This window comes from Oncorhynchus gorbuscha, linkage group LG09, assembly GCF_021184085.1.
Source record: "Oncorhynchus gorbuscha isolate QuinsamMale2020 ecotype Even-year linkage group LG09, OgorEven_v1.0, whole genome shotgun sequence".
Taxonomy (NCBI): Eukaryota; Metazoa; Chordata; class Actinopteri; order Salmoniformes; family Salmonidae; genus Oncorhynchus; species Oncorhynchus gorbuscha.
In genome coordinates this window covers 99,309,172-99,323,872 of record NC_060181.1, presented here as the reverse complement: position 1 = coordinate 99,323,872, position 14,701 = coordinate 99,309,172, and the positions used below count along the sequence as shown (strand labels likewise).

Sequence of the window (14,701 nt, the reverse complement as noted above, 5' to 3'; positions counted from 1 at the left end):
AAAGAGGTCAGAGCACAGGGTAGGGCAGTGTGAGCAGAACCAGCGGTGTCGTTTGACTTAGCAAACGAGGATCGGATGTCGTCGACCTTCTTTTCAAAATGGTTGACGAAGTCATCTGCAGAGAGGGAGGAGGGGGGGAGGGGGAGGAGGATTCAGGAGAGAGGAGAAGGTGGCAAAGAGCTTCCTAGGGTTAGAGGCAGATGCTTGGAATTTAGCGTGGTAGAAAGTGGCTTTAGCAGCAGAGACAGAGGAGGAAAATGTAGAGAGGAGGGAGTGAAAGGATGCCAGGTCCGCAGGGAGGCGAGTTTTCCTCCATTTCCGCTCGGCTGCCCGGAGCCCTGTTCTGTGAGCTCGCAATGAGTCATCGAGCCACGGAGCGGGAGGGGAGGACCGAGCCGGCCTGGAGGATAGGGGACATAGAGAGTCAAGGGATGCAGAGAGGGAGGAGAGGAGGGTTGAGGAGGCAGAATCAGGAGATAGGTGGGAGAAGGTTTGAGCAGAGGGAAGAGATGATAGGATGGAAGAGGAGAGAGTAGCGGGGGAGAGAGAGCGAAGGTTGGGACGGCGCGATACCATCCGAGTAGGGGCAGTGTGGGAGGTGTTGGATGAGAGCGAGAGGGAAAAGGATACAAGGTAGTGGTCGGAGACTTGGAGGAGTTGCAATGAGGTTAGTGGAAGAACAGCATCTAGTAAAGATGAGGTCGAGCGTATTGCCTGCCTTGTGAGTAGGGGGGGAAGGTGAGAGGGTGAGGTCAAAAGAGGAGAGGAGTGGAAAGAAGGAGGCAGAGAGGAAAGAGTCAAAGGTAGACGTGGGGAGGTTAAAGTCGCCCAGAACTGTGAGAGGTGAGCCGTCCTCGGGAAAGGAGCTTATCAAGGCATCAAGCTCATTGATGAACTCTCCGAGGGAACCTGGAGGGCGATAAATGATAAGGATGTTAAGCTTGAAAGGGCTAGTAACTGTGACAGCATGGAATTCAAAGGAGGCGATAGACAGATGGGTAAGGGGAGAAAGAGAGAATGACCACTTGGGAGAGATGAGGATCCCGGTGCCACCACCCCGCTGACCAGACGCTCTCGGGGTGTGCGAGAACACGTGGGCGGACGAAGAGAGAGCAGTAGGAGTAGCAGTGTTGTCTGTGGTGATCCATGTTTCCGTCAGTGCCAAGAAGTCGAGGGACTGGAGGGAGGCATAGGCTGAGATGAACTCTGCCTTGTTGACCGCAGATTGGCAGTTCCAGAGGCTACCGGAGACCTGGAACTCCACGTGGGTCGTGCGTGCTGGGACCACCAGAGTAGGGTGGCCGCGGCCACGCGGTGTAGAGCGTTTGTATGGTCTGTGCAGAGAGGAGAGAACAGGGATAAACAGACACATAGTTGACAGGCTACAGAAGAAGCTACGCTAATGCAAAGGAGATTGGAATGACAAGTGGACTAAACGTCTCGAATGTTCAGAAAGTTATGCTTACATAGCAAGAATCTTATTGACTAAAATGATTAAAATGATACAGAACTGCTGAAGTAGGCCAGCTGGCAGTGGGTGCGTTGTTGACACTACACTAATCAAGTCGTTCCGTTGAGTGTAATAGTTTCTGCAGTGTTGCTATTCGGGGGCTAGCTGGCTAGCTAGCAGTGTTGTTTACGTTACGTTACGTTGCGTTAAAAGAACGACAATAGCTGGCTAGCTAACCTAGAAAATCGCTCTAGACTACACAATTATCTTTGATACAAAGACGGCTATGTAGCTAGCTACGATCAAACAAATCAAACCGTTGTACTGTAATGAAATGAAGTGAAAATGTGATACTACCTGTGAATGCGACCGGGTTGTTGAGTCTATTCAGAAGACGTTGGCTAGCTGTTGGCTAGCTAGCAGAGTCTCCTACGTTAAGGACGACAAATAGCTGGCTAGCTAACCTCGGTAAATTAAGATAATCACTCTAAGACTACACACTCTAAACCTAAACAACACAATTATCTTGGATACGATGATACGAAGACAGCAAAGACAGCTATGTAGCTAGCTAACACTACACTAGTCAAGTCGTTCAGTTGAGTGTAATAGTTTCTCCAGTGTAGCTAATCAGTGGACGTTAGCTAGCTGGGTAGTGAAGACTACGTTAGGACGGCGAAATACGATAATTACGCAATTATCTTTGATACAAAGACGGCTATGTAGCTAGCTGAGAAGAAATTGCTAAGATTAGACAAATCAAACCGTTGTGCTATAATGAAATATAATGAAAAAGTTATACTACCCGCGGGAGCGAAGTGCAGATGCGACCATTCGCTCCAACCGGAACCAAACAGCTGCATAGTGTGGATCCCAGCCTATAGAATAACAGTGTGGATCCCAGCCTATAGAATAACAGTGTGGATCCCAGCCTATAGAATAACAGTGTGGATCCCAGCCTATAGAATAACAGTGTGGATCCCAGCCTATAGAATAACAGTGTGGATCCCAGCCTATAGAATAACAGTGTGGATCCCAGCCTATAGAATAACAGTGTGGATCCCAGCCTATAGAATAACAGTGTGGATCCCAGCCTATAGAATAACTGTGTGGATCCCAGCCTATAGAATAACAGCTGCATAGTGTGGATCCCAGCCTATAGAATAACAGTGTGGATCCCAGCCTATAGAATAACAGCTGCATAGTGTGGATCCCAGCCTATAGAATAACAGTGTGGATCCCAGCCTATAGAATAACAGTGTGGATCCCAGCCTATAGAATAACAGTGTGGATCCCAGCCTATAGAATAACAGTGTGGATCCCAGCCTATAGAATAACAGTGTGGATCCCAGCCTATAGAATAACTGTGTGGATCCCAGCCTATAGAATAACAGCTGCATAGTGTGGATCCCAGCCTATAGAATAACAGTGTGGATCCCAGCCTATAGAATAACAGCTGCATAGTGTGGATCCCAGCCTATAGAATAACAGTGTGGATCCCAGCCTATAGAATAACAGTGTGGATACCAGCCTATAGAATAACAGTGTGGATCCCAGCCTATAGAATAACAGTGTGGATCCCAGCCTATAGAATAACAGTGTGGATCCCAGCCTATAGCATAACAGTGTGGATCCCAGCCTATAGAATAACAGCTGCATAGTGTGGATCCCAGCCTATAGAATAACAGCTGCATAGTGTGGATCCCAGCCTATAGAATAACAGCTGCATAGTGTGGATCCCAGCCTATAGAATAACAGCCGCATAGTGTGGATCCCAGCCTATAGAATAACAGCTGCATAGTGTGGATCCCAGCCTATAGAATAACAGCTGCATAGTGCAGATCCCAGCCTATAGAATAACAGCTGCATAGTGTGGATCCCAGCCTATAGAATAGCAGCTGCATAGTGTGGATCCCAGCCTATAGAATAACAGCTGTATAGTGTGGATCCCAGCCTATAGAATAACAGCTGCATAGTGTGGATCCCAGCCTATAGAATAACAGTGAGGATCCCAGCCCATAGAATAACAGTGTGGATCCCAGCCTATAGAATAACAGCTGCATAGTGTGGATCCCAGCCTATAGAATAACAGCTGCTTAGTGTGGATCCCAGCCTATAGGATAACAGCTGCATAGTGTGGATCCCAGCCTATAGAATAACAGCTGCATAGTGTGGATCCCAGCCTATAGAATAACAGTGTGGATCCCAGCCTATAGAATAACAGTGTGGATCCCAGCCTATAGAATAACAGTGTGTATCCCAGCCTTATAGAATAACAGTGTGGATCCCAGCCTATAGAATAACAGTGTGGATCCCAGCCTATAGAATAACAGTGTGGATCCCAGCCTATAGAATAACAGTGCGGATCCCAGCCTATAGAATAACAGCTGCATAGTGTGGATCCCAGCCTATAGAATAACAGCTGTATAGTGTGGATCCCAGCCTATAGAATAACAGCTGCATAGTGTGAATAACAGCTGCATAGTGTGGATCCCAGCCTATAGAATAACAGCTGCATAGTGTGGATCCCAGCCTATAGAATAACAGCTGTATAGTGTGGATCCCAGCCTATAGAATAACAGCTGCATAGTGTGGATCCCAGCCTATAGAATAACAGCTGCATAGTGCAGATCCCAGCCTATAGAATAACAGCTGCATAGTGTGGATCCCAGCCTATAGAATAACAGCTGTATAGTGTGGATCCCAGCCTATAGAATAACAGCTGCATAGTGTGGATCCCAGCCTATAGAATAACAGCTGCATGGTGTGGATCCCAGCCTATAGAATAACAGCTGTATAGTGTGGATCCCAGCCTATAGAATAACAGCTGCATAGTGTGGATCCCAGCCTATAGAATAACAGCTGCATAGTGTGGATCCCAGCCTATAGAATAACAGCTGCATAGTGTGGATCCCAGCCTATAGAATAACAGCTGCATAGTGTGGATCCCAGCCTATAGAATAACAGCTGCATAGTGTGGATCCCAGCCTATGGAATTAAAATGGGGGCTTTTATTGCTCAATCTAATTCATGCTGATTAAATAAATAATCTTTTTTTTGACCTAATAGACACATGATCAAACTCGCACACTTCTGATAGACTTAAAGGGGCCATCTGTAGTTGCTACATCCATTTCTGGACTATATATATATATATATATATATATATATAATTAATATTGCATTGCATTTTGAAGAATAAAACTAAAATATAGCTTACTTATAAATGCCTCTTGAGCTGAGTTCAACTGTCACACCCCATCAGAACCCTAAACTTGTAAATGTAAACAAACAGTGTATAGCTTCATAATGGTTAAAACTATCCTGTTATGCTCATGGATGGTCAGTCCTTACATCTAGAGCTCTGTCTATTTATCTGAGATTGGTTACATTTCTCCAGGACCATCCCTCTGCTTTTTTACCAAGACAGGGGATTTGGATATTTCTTTGCAACTCTGCCAAGAAGGCCAGCATCCCGGAGTCGCCTCTTCACTGTTGACATTGAGACTGGACAGAGGAACTCTGCCAAGAAGGCCAGCATCCCGGAGTCGCCTCTTCACTGTTGACATTGAGACTGGACAGAGGAACTCTGCCAAGAAGGCCAGCATCCCGGAGTCGCCTCTTCACTGTTGACGTTGAGACTGGACAGAGGAACTCTGCCTAGAAGGCCAGCATCCCGGAGTCGCCTCTTCACTGTTGACGTTGAGACTGGACAGAGGAACTCTGCCAAGAAGGCCAGCATCCCGGAGTCGCCTCTTCACTGTTGACGTTGAGACTGGACAGAGGAACTCTGCCAAGAAGGCCAGCATCCCGGAGTCGCCTCTTCACTGTTGACGTTGAGACTGGACAGAGGAACTCTGCCAAGAAGGCCAGCATCCCGGAGTCGCCTCTTCACTGTTGACGTTGAGACTGGACAGAGGAACTCTGCCAAGAAGGCCAGCATCCCGGAGTCGCCTCTTCACTGTTGACGTTGAGACTGGTGTTTTGCGGGTACTATATAATGATGCTGGTAGTTGAGGACTTGTGAGCCGTCTGTTTCTCAAACTAGACACACTAATGTACTTGTCCTCTTGCTCAGTTGTGCACCGGGGCCTCCCACTCCTCTTTCTATTCTGGTTAGAGCCAGTTTGCGCTGTTCTGTGAAGGGAGTAGTACATGGTGTTGTACGAGATCTTCAGTTTCTTGGCAATTTCTCACATGGAATAGCCTTAATTTCTCAGAACATGAATAGACTGACGAGTTTCAGAAGAAAGTTCTTTGTTTCTGGCCAATTTGACCCTGTAATCAAACCCACAAATGCTGATGCTCCAGATACTCAACTAGTCTAAAGAAGGCCAGTTTTATTGCTTCTTTAATCAGAACAACAGTTTACAGCTGTGCTAACAATTGCAAAATGGTTTTCTAATGATCAATTAGCCTTTTTAAAATTATAAACTTGGATTAGCTAACACAACGTGCCATTGAAACACAGGAGTGATGGTTGGTGATAATGGCCTCGGTAACCTATGTAGATATTCCATAAAGAATCAGACGTCTCCAGCTACAATAGTCATTTACAACATTAACCATGTCTACACTGTATTTCTGATCAATTTGAAGTTATTTTAATGGACTATTTTTTTATATATCTCTTTCAAAAACAAGGACATTTCTAAGTGACCCCAAACTTCAGACGGTTGTGTACGTATATACTGTATAAATATATTAGTATTTAAATATATCAGAGGGTGGATAACAAAAAAAACACTAATTTAAGAAGTGGACTGTACGTGTTTGGTTTTTGGCCTAAAGGTATACATTATAATTTACCTCTGAACTGTATGTGAACCCCTCTGCAATCTACTGGTACTAACCATTAAAAACTAGGACTTCAACCAGGCTGTCCGTATGCTATTTGCTCTCTCTGCTAGCACAAAGCCTACTTGAAAATGTGATTTGTCCACAAAAGAAAATAAAAAAATTAAAAAAGTCAACTGGCCCAAATCAGCTCTACATATTTCAGCAGGGAGGTGTGCAACTACCACACATTATACCAGTGGAGAAACTAGGTCACCTGCATAGGTATTACCAAATCCCTTTCAATTCACATTCCTTGTAGAAATAACTATTTGCAAACCTTCTAAAACATCTAGAAAGACAGTGGTCTTAGAAGGGTATTTATACTTTAAAATACATTTTATGTGAATGGATGAAAGAATTCTGCCAGTGTTTTAATGTCCTGGTTCCATATTTTCTCCTTTATCTCCAACTCATATATCCAAGTGAGTCTGAGGACCTTGGGGATCAGATTGACCATTATACCCATTGATCAAACGTATAACAGACAGACACTGCTCACAAGGAGTTGTTTGTGATATCTACACTCAGTTGTCACTTTATTAGGTTCACCACCCTATTCGCGATACTAAACTGCTCCTACATACATCAAGTCCCGTGGTCTTGGCTTGCTGGACACTAAAAGCATGCAGAGAACTATTCTGTTTGTTTGAACTTCAGAATGTGCAAAATGACAGCCCCGTCTGTGATGGTGCTTGGTAACTCAGAAAAGTTTCAAATCTGTTTATTTTATTTTATAATTCCAACCCTCATCTTTACTAACTGTAACTCCAACTGGACTTAAACAGTCCATCTCCTTTCCCAGCTTCATCAGTTGTTCTGAATTCACGCTGCTCCAGATGCATAGATGGTTGTACCTAATAAAGTGACCACTGTGACTAGAGACTTTCCAGAATGTGCTCTGGGAACAATTTAAGATGGTAAACATTGATTTGGCATACAATTTAAGATGGTAAACATTGTACAACGTTATGTAAACATTGTCTAATTTCATATAGAACCAATTGCACTTCAAATTAACATTTCTTTAAAGTTATTGCAAATAAATGCATATTTTCACTTTTTCTGTGACAATCACTGAATTAGTTATTGGTTTCTTCATCTTTAAATGCAATATTTGGGATTTTCTGTATTTCTATCAAATCAAAACTGGAATTTCTACTCAAAACAAAGGTTGTAAAAGTATACTAGACATTTATAGAATAAATCATCAATTTGATGTTTCTGTGACAAACGGTGAATTAGTTACTGAGTTTTACATTTGTAAAGTGCTTTTGGGCGAATGGCTGTTGAATGTCCGACTATAAAACCAACTACCTCCGTGGGGCAAGCGAGCTAGCTGCGTCACATACGCCTAAAATAACATTGCGGGACTGCGGTTGGGTTTGGAGCCAGCCTTCCAGAAGCTTTGCCACCACACAGGCTGTCAGCATGCTGCCCTAAATCCAGCCGGAACACTTCAGCCGGCCCACCAGACTGCTCAGAGGAGTCCGCATGGTCCTAAAGCACACCGGGACACTTCAGCCGGCCCACCAGACTGCTCAGAGGAGTCCGCATGGTCCTAAAGCACACACCGGGACACTTCAGCCGGCCCACCAGACTGCTCAGAGGTAGTCCGCATGGTCCTAAAGCACACCGGGACACTTCAGCCGGCCCACCAGACTGCTCAGAGGAGTCCTCATGGTCCTAAAGCACACCGGGACACTTCAGCCGGCCCACCAGACTGCTCAGAGGAGTCCGCATGGTCCTAAAGCACACCGGGACACTTTGTATCACAATACCACGGTAAAACTGGGGGGCCCACGTTTATATTGCAAAATACAGGGCACAATTTTAAAAAAGAGACCTCGGTCTCAATATGTCTTCCCTGTTAAAATAAAGCTTAAATAAACACAAATAAATGAAAGAGTTTGGTTTGTTTTCTCACAACCCGAATCACGGCATGGGGTTGTTCAATGACAGACATCTATCACTTGAAGGTTTCATTTCAGAGAGACAAATGATCGTGTTTTGTTGCAAAGCGCTATATATATATATATATAGATATCCACCTATATAATAAGTACTACCAGGTTTTACACATGGAACAAATAACTACATAAATAAATAATAATAAAGACTGCGATGATACATATATGACATTAACATGTATATTTTTTAAATTTAGAAATATTATGTCAAATTTGTAACATTTTACTAATTTGCTAAATGGCATTTATTATTATTATTATTATTATTATTATTTATTATTTAGATAGATATAAGATAGATGATGATAATATAACATTATATCTATCTGAATGTAAAATGTTACTAATTTGACATAATATATGGCATTTAGCAGACGCTTTTATCCAAAGCGACTTACAGTCATGTGTGCATACATTCTACGTATGGGTGGTCCCGGGAATCGAACCCACTACCCTGGCGTTACAAGCGCCATGCTCTACCAACTGAGCTACAGAAGGACATTTTAGTCATTTAGCAGATGCTCTCTTCCAGTTCGTTCATTTTAAAATAGCAAAGTGAGACACACACAAATATACAGGATATGAACTTTGCATTCCTGCCCAAACAATGGAAGCGTAAAGTTTGGCGACAAAAAAATCAATTTTAATACACATCTAACATCCATGAATTTAGCATCTGAGAAATTTTTTAAAAAAATAAATAAAAATAATGTACAAAACACAAATATGAAGAAGTGGTCAAAACACTCGTCATTTATTTTCTATTTTCTATGGAACATTGGTCGTCTTGTGGGAAATGGATGCAACGAGATACACTACCAATAACTATATGTTCATTCAATCTGTTGAAAATCCTTTCACATCGACTTTTGATTTTCATTTTAAAATTTACGACAACTGACAGAATACATCCAATGTATTTTACAGAAGTTTTCATGGCAGATGAAAGATCATCCCGCAGACGGCCGTAACTAATAAATGATGCTTTATGCAGTATCTTCAGAAAAAGTCTGACATGGACATCCATCCGATTTCTATCAAATGGATTCATAGAGCCCTTTTTGCTTTTCTTACATCAGCAGATGTAGAATACGGTGTTTAAACAGAAACCTAAAACCACAAACAGCAAGTAAGTACAGATGTAGAAGCATATCTGAATCTCACCTTTGCAGTTGGGACGTTGGGAGAGTTCAGTAAACAGATTATCTGAAAGAGAGAAGGACAGGAGGATCGTTGTCATCCATAAATTACACTCCATCTTGTTCTCCTAATCCCTGACGTGATAGCAGGGCAGAGGAGAGTAGAGGAGCTGGACCGCACGATGTTTCTGATTCACCTTGATGCTAGGAGGATACAGTTTTCACCCCGAGCAGAAGGGTGAAAACACCACACCCACACACTTGACTGTGGTAAATAACAATATGTATTCACAGACTACTAGACTGTCATTGTTTGTCAAACGTTGCCTACCCACTAGTTGAATCAAAGTTGTTTCTACGTCATTTAATTGAACGTTGAACCAACGTGGAATAGATGTTGAATTGAAGTCTGTGCCCAGTGGGTATTTAGTGCACTTATTGTGACCAGAACTCATAGAAGTAGTGCACTATATAGGGAATAGAATGCTCTTTGACAGGTACACACTCAATATGTCTGGGCATTCATAGACTACACTATATAGACTGAGTTGACTGTTACAGACTACATTTTACCTACTTGTCCTGCTATATTACTAGATTATTTACAAACCCATATACTGCCAACCAGGCCCATATTCTGTTAAGTATTTCTTTAGAATTTCTACGAGTTTTCCTCGGTTACAGATCAGGTAGGAAATCTTTTTTTTTTAATTAAATGTTTTATTCCACTGTGCATTTGCACTTTGTGGGTGTCTGCCTGAATTGTGAGTCACTCCTTCCATATTTGTGAGTCACTCCTTCCATATTTGTGAGTCACTCCTTCCTCTCTTCTCCACCCTTTCTTTACCCTCTCCTCCCTTTGTCTTCACATGCTCTCTTCTCCCTCTTCACCTCCCTCTCTTCTCCCTCTTCTCCTCCCTCTCTTCTCCCTCTTCTCCTCCCTCTCTTCTCCCTCTTCTCCTCCCTCTTCTCCTCCCTCTCTTCTCCCTCTTCTTCTCCCTCTTCTCCTCCCTCTCTTCTCCCTCTTCTCCTCCCTCTTCTCCTCCCTCTCTTCTCCCTCTCTTCTCCCTTCTTCTCCCTTCTCCTCCCTCTCTTCTCCCTCTTCTCCTCCCTCTTTTCTCTTCCCTCTCTTCTCCCTCTTCTCCTCCCTCTCACCTCCCTCTCTTCTCCCTCTTCTCCTCCCTATTTTCTCTTCCCTCTCTTCTCCCTCTTCACCTCCCTCTCTTCTCCCTCTTCTCCTCCCTCTCACCTCCCTCTCTTCTCCCTCTTCTCCTCCCTCTCACATCCCTCTTCTCCTCCCTCTTTTCTCCTCCCTCTCTTCTCCCTCTCTTCTCCCTCTTCTCCTCCCTCTCTCCTCCCTCTCTTCTCCTCCCTCCTCTCCCCCTCTCTCCTCCCTCTCACCTCCCTCTCGACCTCCCTCTCACCTCCCTCTCGACCTCCCTCTCACCTCCCTCTCTTCTCCCTCTTCACCTCCCTCTGTTTTCCCTCTCACCTCCCTCTCGACCTCCCTCTCACCTCCCTCTGTTTTCCCTCTCACCTCCTCCCTCCTCTCCCCCTCTCTCCTCCCTCTCACCTCCCTCTCGACCTCCCTCTCACCTCCCTCTCGACCTCCCTCTCACCTCCCTCTCTTCTCCCTCTTCACCTCCCTCTGTTTTCCCTCTCACCTCCCTCTCAACCTCCCTCTCACCTCCCTCTCTTCTCCCTCTTCACCTCCCTCTGTTTTCCCTCTCACCTCCCTCTCGACCTCCCTCTCACCTCCCTCTCTTCTCCCTCTTCACCTCCCTCTGTTTTCCCTCTCACCTCCCCCTCTTCTCCCTCTTCACCTCCCTCTGTTTTCCCTCTCTTCTCCCTCCTCTCCCCCCTCTCACCTCCCTCTCGACCTCCCTCTCACCTCCCTCTATTCTCCCTCTTCACCTCCCTCTGTTTTCCCTCTCTCCTCCCTCTCTTCACCTTCTTCACCTCCCTGTTGGGTTTAAAACCCCTGGTATCTGGGCATGACATCTCAAATAGCACCCTATGTGACCTGGTCAAAAGTAGTGCACTACATAGGGAATAGGGTGCCGTGGGGCTCTGGTCTAAAGTAGTGCACTACATAGGGAATAGGGTGAAATTGGCATCACAGCCAGATCTGAGATAGATGGGTTTGGGTTAGAAGAGAGAGAGAGAGATGTTGCAGCTAACAGACAGAGCCAGAGAGAGGAAGTTGGGGGTTTTCAACCACAATGTGGTGATGGTTCCACAGAACAGAGTCAGGTGTATTTTAACACGGTAACATCTTCTGAAAACATTTGAAACTCTACTACAAAGCAGACAGACACCCACTCTTTAATGACTATTTTAAATAATCCCACTCACTATGCTACTGTGATATGTGGTTGTTCCACACCTAGCTATCTTTAGATGAATGCACTAACTGTAGGTTACAGCGTCTGCTAAATGACAAAAATGTCAAATTAGTGGAATGGTATCAAATTCATAAAACAAGGCCTTTCGAGTGGCGCACCGGTCTTAGGCACTGCATCGCAGTGCTAGGTCTAAGGCACTGCATCGCAGTGCTAGGTCTAAGGCACTAGGTCTAAGGCACTAGGTCTTAGGCACTGCATCGCAGTGCTAGGTCTAAGGCACTAGGTCTACGGCACTAGGTCTAAGGCACTAGGTCTAAGGCACTAGGTCTTAGGCACTGCATCGCAGTGCTAGGTCTAAGGCACTAGGTCTAAGGCACTAGGTCTTAGGCACTGCATCGCAGTGCTAGGTCTAAGGCACTAGGTCTACGGCACTAGGTCTACGGCACTAGGTCTACGGCACTAGGTCTACGGCACTAGGTCTAAGGCACTAGGTCTAAGGCACTAGGTCTAAGGCACTAGGTCTAAGGCACTGCATCGCAGTGCTAGGTCTAAGGCACTAGGTCTTAGGCACTGCATCGCAGTGCTAGGTCTAAGGCACTAGGTCTAAGGCACTAGGTCTTAGGCACTGCATCGCAGTGCTAGGTCTAAGGCACTAGGTCTACGGCACTAGGTCTACGGCACTAGGTCTACGGCACTAGGTCTACGGCACTAGGTCTACGGCACTAGGTCTAAGGCACTAGGTCTAAGGCACTAGGTCTAAGGCACTGCATCGCAGTGCTAGGTCTAAGGCACTAGGTCTAAGGCACTAGGTCTTAGGCACTAGGTCTTAGGCACTAGGTCTTAGGCACTGCATCGCAGTGCTAGGTCTAAGGCACTAGGTCTAAGGCACTGCATCGCAGTGCTAGGTCTAAGGCACTAGGTCTAAGGCACTAGGTCTTAGGCACTGCATCGCAGTGCTAGGTCTAAGGCACTAGGTCTAAGGCACTAGGTCTAAGGCACTAGGTCTAAGGCACTAGGTCTAAGGCACTAGGTCTTAGGCACTAGGTCTTAGGCACTAGGTCTTAGGCACTAGGTCTTAGGCACTGCATCGCAGTGCTAGGTCTAAGGCACTAGGTCTAAGGCACTGCATCGCAGTGCTAGGTCTAAGGCACTAGGTCTAAGGCACTAGGTCTTAGGCACTGCATCGCAGTGCTAGGTCTAAGGCACTAGGTCTAAGGCACTAGGTCTAAGGCACTAGGTCTAAGGCACTAGGTCTTAGGCACTAGGTCTTAGGCACTAGGTCTTAGGCACTAGGTCTTAGGCACTGCATCGCAGTGCTAGGTCTAAGGCACTAGGTCTAAGGCACTAGGTCTAAGGCACTAGGTCTAAGGCACTAGGTCTTAGGCACTAGGTCTTAGGCACTAGGTCTTAGGCACTGCATCGCAGTGCTAGGTCTAAGGCACTAGGTCTAAGGCACTGCATCACAGTGCTAGGTCTAAGGCACTAGGTCTAAGGCACTAGGTCTTAGGCACTGCATCGCAGTGCTAGGTCTAAGGCACTAGGTCTAAGGCACTAGGTCTAAGGCACTAGGTCTAAGGCACTGCATCGCAGTGCTAGGTCTAAGGCACTAGGTCTAAGGCACTAGGTCTAAGGCACTGCATCGCAGTGCTAGGTCTAAGGCACTAGGTCTAAGGCACTAGGTCTAAGGCACTAGGTCTAAGGCACTAGGTCTAAGGCACTGCATCGCAGTGCTAGGTCTAAGGCACTAGGTCTAAGGCACTAGGTCTAAGGCACTAGGTCTAAGGCACTAGGTCTAAGGCACTAGGTCTAAGGCACTGCATCGCAGTGCTAGGTCTAAGGCACTAGGTCTAAGGCACTAGGTCTAAGGCACTAGGTCTAAGGCACTGCATCGCAGTGCTAGGTCTAAGGCACTAGGTCTAAGGCACTAGGTCTAAGGCACTAGGTCTAAGGCACTGCATCGCAGTGCTAGGTCTAAGGCACTAGGTCTAAGGCACTAGGTCTAAGGCACTGCATCGCAGTGCTAGGTCTAAGGCACTAGGTCTACGGCACTAGGTCTAAGGCACTGCATCGCAGTGCTAGGTCTAAGGCACTAGGTCTAAGGCACTGCATCACAGTGCTAGGTCTAAGGCACTAGGTCTAAGGCACTAGGTCTAAGGCACTGCATCGCAGTGCTAGGTCTAAGGCACTAGGACTAAGGCACTAGGTCTAAGGCACTAGGTCTAAGGCACTGCACTGCATCGCAGTGCTAGGTCTAAGGCACTAGGTCTAAGGCACTGCATCGCAGTGCTAGGTCTAAGGCACTAGGTCTAAGGCACTAGGTCTAAGGCACTAGGTCTAAGGCACTAGGTCTAAGTCACTGCATCGCAGTGCTAGAGGGGTAACTACAGACCCTGGTTTGATCCCAGGCTGTGTCACAACCAGCCATGATCGGGAGTCCCATAGGGCGGCAAACAACTGACCCAGTGTCGTCTGGGTTCGGGCATGGTTTGGTCGGGGGGGCTTCAGTTGGCCCAGTGTCGTCTGGGTTCGGGCATGGTTTGGTCGGGGGGGCTTTACTTGGCTCATCACGCTCTAGCGACTCCTTGTGGCGGGCCGGGCTCCTGCAGGCTGACCTCGTTCATCGGTTGAACGGTGTTCCTCCGACACATTGGTGCGGCTGGCTTCCAGGTTAAGCTGACGGGTGTTAAGAAGAGCGGTTCGGCGGGTCATGTTTCGGAGGACGCATGACTTGACCTTCGCCTCTCCCAAGCCCGTTGGGGAGTTGCAGCGATGAGACAAGATCGAAAAAAGAGAGAAAATACAAAATAATAATAACACAAAAAATATAATACATAAAACACATGGCTCCGTTCCATCCATTAATGTGAGCCGTCCTCCTCCCAGCAGCCTCCTGTGCTGGCTAGATATACTGTCTGAGCTCAGGCCCTGGGCTAAGATTAGTAATTGACCATGACCTGTTTC

General features: G+C 46.0%; 1 protein-coding gene across 2 annotated transcripts in view; it reads right to left on the bottom strand.

Annotated features, from left to right (window-relative positions):
* Window positions 1-9,638, bottom strand: part of LOC124044313 (T-cell-specific surface glycoprotein CD28-like) — a 31,415-nt gene extending 21,777 nt beyond the window's left edge. Inside the window, exon 1 of one of the 2 annotated variants that reach the window (XM_046363972.1) lies at window positions 9,421-9,638. Coding sequence is in view for 1 of the 2 variants with exons in the window: in XM_046363973.1 (XP_046219929.1) it covers window positions 9,421-9,514 (94 nt within the window). In the remaining variant the exon portion in view is untranslated. The remainder of the gene's footprint in view (window positions 1-9,420) is intronic. The other variant, XM_046363973.1, reaches the window with a different exon arrangement.
* Window positions 9,639-14,701: the final 5,063 nt, after the last annotated feature.